The sequence below is a fragment of the Brachyistius frenatus genome, unplaced genomic scaffold (assembly GCF_029030835.1).
Source record: "Brachyistius frenatus isolate BFR_SWC_R1_liver_20210118 unplaced genomic scaffold, ASM2903083v1 Contig_327, whole genome shotgun sequence".
NCBI classification, from domain to species: domain Eukaryota; kingdom Metazoa; phylum Chordata; class Actinopteri; family Embiotocidae; genus Brachyistius; species Brachyistius frenatus.
Genome location: NW_027210926.1, coordinates 271,525 through 277,776, shown reverse-complemented (window position 1 = coordinate 277,776; position 6,252 = coordinate 271,525). Strand labels below are relative to the sequence as shown.

Here is a 6,252-nt window from a genome sequence, read left to right as displayed (position 1 = left end):
GACAGAGAGGTTGTCAATGTGCCCCTGTTGATGACCTTTAAAATGTCACGGCTCTAATTATTAGTATTCTAGTTTACACTGCATTTTATTCTCAAAGTGCAACACATTTTTTTAATATTTTTTTTTTTAGAAAAAACCTCTAAGACTGAAGAAAAAAAAAGGAGAGAAGAATATAGCAGATATCTAAACTAATTGAAATGTAATTCTAGAAAAAAACATTTAAAATGAGTTTGGATTCTCCTCAAACAACGGTCATATGATGGGTAGAGTACAAAAAAAAAAAAAAGGTGCTGTTTGATGCAGAGACAGGATGATGCATCCTTTTAAAGACTGTAAACAGCAGCTGGAACAGAAGAGGTTACCCTGGATCAGATTTGGAATTATTACGGCTTTATTAATCATAGGCTAAATTCAAAAAGCACACATTCAGCAACAGTTAGACATTGTAGCAGCGGGAATAGGCGAATTAATAATAAACTGGGTAGGAACTCCACACCATGCATTCAGCTCTCGAGTACAAGGACGCCGTTTTAACCGTCTGAAAGTTAAAAAGTTGATCAACAGCTGAGGGTCAAACTCAGCGATTCTTTGCTTTCCAGAAATCTGTTGGGGGAATTGACACAATTGTGCTGCCAGTAATTCCGTGGAAAACCAAAATCTAAATTATAGAGCACAGAGAGGTTCGCGAAATAAAGAAACTGCAGGAGAAGAAAAACTGAACGAAAAAAACATTAGTCAAAGAAAAAGTGTTAAAGAATATTACGTAGGTCTGTTTTATTATTAATTTAGACAAGTCTGATATTTCACTTCAACAGATGGAATCTTCCACAAGTCCAAAGTTGACTTTATCATCAAGGCTTTTCTGCGTTTTGCTTCGGAGGTTGATAAAAGAACCCTCACACATACACACTAAATATTTGTTTTCCTGTCCATCACTCAAATTCCAGTTTGAACCTACATGTGGACCAAACAGCAAAAAGCCCAGAGGAGAAGTACAGTTAACTCGCAACCATGTGACAAAGAAACCTTCTGCCATTTAAAAAAGAAGAAAAAAAAGACCAGAAACAAACTTAAAGCAAACAAAACAAAAAGCAAAACGAGATAAAATCAAATGCCACTCTTAATATGAGGTGGGTCAAACCCCAAAACAGTTCAGTTTCCTTTAACATTGCACCCCGATATTTAGGGGGAGGGGTTTAAAGCCAAAACGATGATCATCCCAAAACAGAATTCACGAGTTATTCCCATCAACCAGACAATTATTTATCATTTTAACAAGAATTATATTCTCTCAGATAATCTGTGATGTCAGAACCAAGGTGATGTTTCAGCTTTGTTGGTGGTGACTTGTGAACCAGAAACTACCTTAGACGTCTCTGACTGTGGTCGGCAGAGTCCTGCACCTCGTCGTGTCCTCGACTCCACACTTTGGATCAGAAGTGTGAATTCTGTTTTAGTGTGTCCTCCCCAAACCGTTAACAGCACTGTGTTTTCGTGTTACATGTTACAGAGATGTTGCCGAAAGTGAATGACTCTTTTTAAACTACACATAGTTTCTGCTTACAGCAAATTTGAAGATGTCATAAGGGGGTGGGAGTTGAGTAGGAAGCATGGTGTATACTCTTTGCGTGTACTCAGTGTGTCAGTGTGTAAAAAGAGTATTTCTTTTTTCAGTTGGTAGGTGTCCCAACTTTATTAGCAGGGCGGTTGTGTGTTGGAGGGGTGTGGTTTGAGGTTGGCCATCAGGGCAAAGAGTTCAACAGATCCTGCAGGAAGAGGTCTGGGTCTGGGATTTCAGAGAGGAGACCTGCAAAAGAAACATGACGTCAAGTTTCACAACACTCAGTTAAGAACTTACACCAGACAAGAATCAAGGGCAGTAACGAATGAAAAAGTAGAGCTACAATAGAGACATCAGTCCTACCACATAGGTCCTTGTAGAGTTTCAAAAACAACCCTTCGAAATTTTAATGTTGATAATCGGGCAGTTCTAATGTGAATCAGGTGTGTATGTATACTGACCTACAACATCAAAGAACTCTGACAAGGACTCCGCGGGCATGAGTTCATCCTGGAAGGCCCTGAGCACGCGCTCTGAGGCCTCGTAGATGGGCATGTCGTTGTGACGGACATACTCTGCCAGGGAGAAGGACCAGCCACCCTCTGTGTTGCTCGTGGGTACTTTCTGTACAGCCCAAACCAAGAGCAGAAAAAGGCATCGAGGTCAAATACTGTCGCTGCGATCTCTACAACAACACCGAGAGTTCAAAGACTTGAACACTCAAAGTATCACGCAACACCATCAACATGCGCAGTAGTTTGAAACTAACATTTACCCTGAACATGTCGTAGACGAGATCCACCAGGCCCCAGAAGAGAAGAGGGGAGCGATAGACTGCATATTCCTTTGGTGTTTTATCTGTGAGTCTGATAACAAAAGAGAAGAACAGGATGAAGACTAGAGCGTATTTCTAGATAAACTGTATTTTTTTTTCCGATATATCCAAGTCCTAAATATGGTACGCAGCATTCAGTATTGTTTTAATTCAGATCTGCTTTAAGCAAACATCAGTTTAACACTGATTAAACAGGTTCTTATTGTCTTTAGTGGCCACCCTGAAAACCACACACATATTACAAATGAATAATTTGATATTAAGTATTTCCAACTTGATTCAAACTGAAAGTTTTTAAATCGATATGGCAGATAAAAGACAAATCAGGACAGAAAGCGAAGCGGTGTCATACTTGTTTGTGCAGACTGCCGAGACTTTGCGGGCGTGTGTGGTGACCAGGAGTTTTCGTAGGAAGTATAAACGCGTGTTCCTCCACCGTTCAGGTGGCATGATGTGCATGGCCAAGATGGTGAAATAGTGCGGTCCTTCAACATCGTATGAGCTTTCCACCCATTTCTCACATGGATGCTCCTGGAAACTCTGCAGGTTCTTCTCCTCTCGGGATGTAGCCCTTGTTCTACAGGGACACGATTTACAAATTGCAGTTAAGTAAGAACTGGAAATCCACGAGACATAACACCTAAAAACTTGAAGTAGGGGGACTTATGGTTTATGTCTCATCAACCACTGTCCCACATCAAGCTGCTCAGCTTTGATACTGACTGAATGTCTGATAAGAAAATATACATACGTGTTGAGGACGTAGAGCACAGTGTGGATGATGTAGGGAATGAGGTGGATGTTGCTCTCTCGGCCTCCACCTCCCGTGTCCACGCTGAACGATTGTTCAGTAGCAAAGCGGAGGAACAGCAGTTTGGTGTCGTGGATGTTGAGTTGGTACGTGGGCTCCCGCTGGCCTGTGCACTCTTGAAGATATGTGTTGTGCCTGTGTGAGACAAATCCGGTTGAGAATGATTCACTTTGTGCCCCATGAAGAAAACGTTTGGTCCCTATAGGTTTGCTGATGCGTGATTTTACCTTGCTAAGCACGTAGCAAAGGCCGATTCTGGCACATGTGGCCCCCACACAGGAAGCAGTCCGTTGCACTTGGTGTTGGCGTTCTGGAGAGCAGCACTGTCCCACTCCTCTCGCCCACGAGCCAGCCTGACATAAGGAGAAGGAAAAATAAAAAGCTCATCAGAATAAATGAAAACTAAGGCCACAGAAATAAACTTTACTCTAAACATTAACATTACGATGCATGATGGTGTTTGTTGCTACCTGACAGCTGCCAGATGGCAGTCATAGTGGACTATGTTAAAGTGCGACACAGTGCTGTAGCCCTGCTGCTTGCGAGGCTTGTTTTCAAAGTCCTCTAAGGACACACGCTTTGTGAAAGTGTAGATACCGAGGACTTTGGTTGGCTAGAGTGAGAGAGAAAAGTAAGGACATGAATTAATTCAGAACAACACACGTTTCAGCAGAACAAGACTGACTAGTCATTTGAAACCTGGTCTATCATTTCATCTACATACAGTTACCACTTTTAGCTGCTAATACTCAAAATAATTTAATCCAACCTGAAGAGTCCAATTCAAGTCATCATCTACAACTTCGAACCACTCAAGTTATTCTACAACATTTCCAATAACCCCATTAGCTTGGTAAAATGTTTTCGACCAAATACATTTATTATTTAAATGATGTTATCCACATATAATCCCGGATGTTTAGTTGTACCTGGAATTTGTAACCTTCTCTACAGATACAGCAGGTCAAGCCCGGCTCCTCTATCAGCTCCTCCATTTGCTTCAACAGTGAGGTCTTCGTCACCACCTGCCCCTTCTCATTAGTCTGAAAAGCAAACACATAAATGCACATTATAACACTGGGCTGTGTTCGTGAAACAGACAGTAGAAGAGATACATATCTGCAGAAATTAACAACATGAGTAAAAATGAAACTAACTGGAAACTGTTAAAAAAGGAGGAAAAAAAAGACTACCGTCATGCCCAATGTTCCCAGAGCCTTCTGTCTCATGGCCATCGCCATACGCTTCTTCTCGGCTCTGGTCTCTCTGCGGGCCGCTTCGATCTTCAGATTGACGTCACTGTGCTCCCTCAGAGCCTCGAGAAGGTTCTCTGCCAGCGTGCCGATGCCTTCGTCGCTGGATACCTGCTCCAGCTTGTGCAAGTTGGTTATTGAATCTGTGCCTATCAGCACCTAAACAAAGAAGAAGAAGACAACATACAGTCATGTTTGGTCGGAAGGTTTGTTTTGTTTGTTGTTTTGTTGTCATTTCCAAATCAGTTGTTGGTGTTGAGTTTGCAAGCTGGGTCAAATATTTGAATAGCTCGTCTCATAATAACGGTCTTAAGGAATCATGTTGGGCTTTAAGCAGCTACAGCTGAGTTTTCCACTCAAGATATTTTGTACCTGTGTGGGGGGATGCTGGGTAGCCAAACCACGGAGCAGTCTGAGGATGAAGGGGAGAGCTGGTCGGGAGAGGAACTTCTTCCAGACATCAGCATCCAGACTGACGAGAGTTCAGAAAAACAAGACAATAAGCACATAAACTTCATCAAATCAAAGCTTTTGACTGACTATATTCAGGCACTTGAAGCAGTAAGAAACATACTTTTTGGCATTTGGGATATGTTTCTTCATGTAGTCCAGCGCGCTCTGTGTGATTCCTTTCTGGAGAATGAGATCTTTCAGCTGATGGCCGTTGCTGTTGTTTTTGATTCCAGCGGCGATTTTACAGAAGCAATCCAAAAACACTTTGTCATCTGCACTATGCTCCTCGTCGTACCTTAGAAAGAAAAGTTACAGTTAGTTTTACAAACTTTAATACCCAAAGACTGCCAGAGGAAGTATGCTTCTCAGAGCGCCACAGATTTGTCTCAAATGAACAGCCTGATTTGATCATTTAATTTTTATCTTTAAATAGACCTGAACATAGCTTCATATATGTATTGATTTGTAAGTGAAAGGCTGATGCCCACTTGTCAAAGCTGCAACACGGTTTGAATCGTTCCACCAGAATCCTCATCTTCTCCAGTTCACCGAAGGACAGGTAGGGAATGATGCGCAGCAGACCCTGCAGCACGCTCGGGTTGGAGCGCACAAACGGGGTGTTGATCTGATCTAACAACATGACGAGCTGATCTTTGTCTCCGGTGAGCAGGAGGTTACCCTGCAAAAGACAAACCAGGCCCCATTTAAATCAGACAAGAACCACAATACACTGTTTTTTTTCAAGCTTTGATAATATCACGGTGTCCAAAATCTTGATTCTTTTTATTCAGGAGGTGAAACCTGCTTTAGATTCTTACCTTGTCCTCTGAAATCTCAGCATTGGCTTCATCCAGAATGATCTCCATTATGCTCAGAACTTGCTCTGCTATAGAGGCTCCCCCACTGTCTTTACTCTCCTGTTCTGCGACTAAAGCCTGAGGGAAAACAACAATCAATTTTCCTGTGGATTCCTGTTTTATAAAATCCTGCTTAAGATTGCAGCAGAATTTTAATTTGATAGAATTGTCCTGCACCAGAATCAAACCCAGTAAAATACACAGGCGCTGTAACTCTCACCAGGTTCAGAGTTCCCAGCATGACGTTGAGTGTGTTCATCTCTGGTTTGACGAGCTGCTGCCTGTTGATCTTCACTTTCACACAATAACTGAACAACTTCAGCAAAACCTGAGTGAGACAAATTCACACTGGTCATCTCATCTGTGGAACAAAATTATAAAGTGCTGCCTTTGCAGAAACCCAAGAAGAGAGTTCATACTTCCAGACAAGTTTAGTATGTTTTGAAAATCAGAGATCAAGGAGCACTTTCATATTTTAAAAG

At 41.9% G+C, this 6,252-nt stretch overlaps 1 protein-coding gene across 8 annotated transcripts in view; it reads right to left on the bottom strand.

Annotated features, from left to right (window-relative positions):
• Nucleotides 1-368: 368 nt before the first annotated feature.
• ubr4 (ubiquitin protein ligase E3 component n-recognin 4) overlaps nucleotides 369-6,252 on the bottom strand; it is a 51,485-nt gene continuing 45,601 nt past the window's right edge. For all 8 annotated transcript variants that reach the window (XM_069723435.1, XM_069723429.1, XM_069723428.1 and 5 more), the window contains 14 exons: nucleotides 5,991-6,098; nucleotides 5,732-5,848; nucleotides 5,402-5,592; nucleotides 5,035-5,208; nucleotides 4,833-4,932; nucleotides 4,401-4,619; nucleotides 4,137-4,250; nucleotides 3,678-3,820; nucleotides 3,435-3,560; nucleotides 3,148-3,342; nucleotides 2,749-2,973; nucleotides 2,337-2,427; nucleotides 2,023-2,185; nucleotides 369-1,807 (listed from right to left, as the gene is read on the bottom strand). In XM_069723435.1, the coding sequence (XP_069579536.1) occupies nucleotides 1,743-1,807; nucleotides 2,023-2,185; nucleotides 2,337-2,427; nucleotides 2,749-2,973; nucleotides 3,148-3,342; nucleotides 3,435-3,560; nucleotides 3,678-3,820; nucleotides 4,137-4,250; nucleotides 4,401-4,619; nucleotides 4,833-4,932; nucleotides 5,035-5,208; nucleotides 5,402-5,592; nucleotides 5,732-5,848; nucleotides 5,991-6,098 (2,031 nt within the window). In that variant the 3' untranslated portion in view covers nucleotides 369-1,742. The remainder of the gene's footprint in view (nucleotides 1,808-2,022; nucleotides 2,186-2,336; nucleotides 2,428-2,748; nucleotides 2,974-3,147; nucleotides 3,343-3,434; nucleotides 3,561-3,677; nucleotides 3,821-4,136; nucleotides 4,251-4,400; nucleotides 4,620-4,832; nucleotides 4,933-5,034; nucleotides 5,209-5,401; nucleotides 5,593-5,731; nucleotides 5,849-5,990; nucleotides 6,099-6,252) is intronic.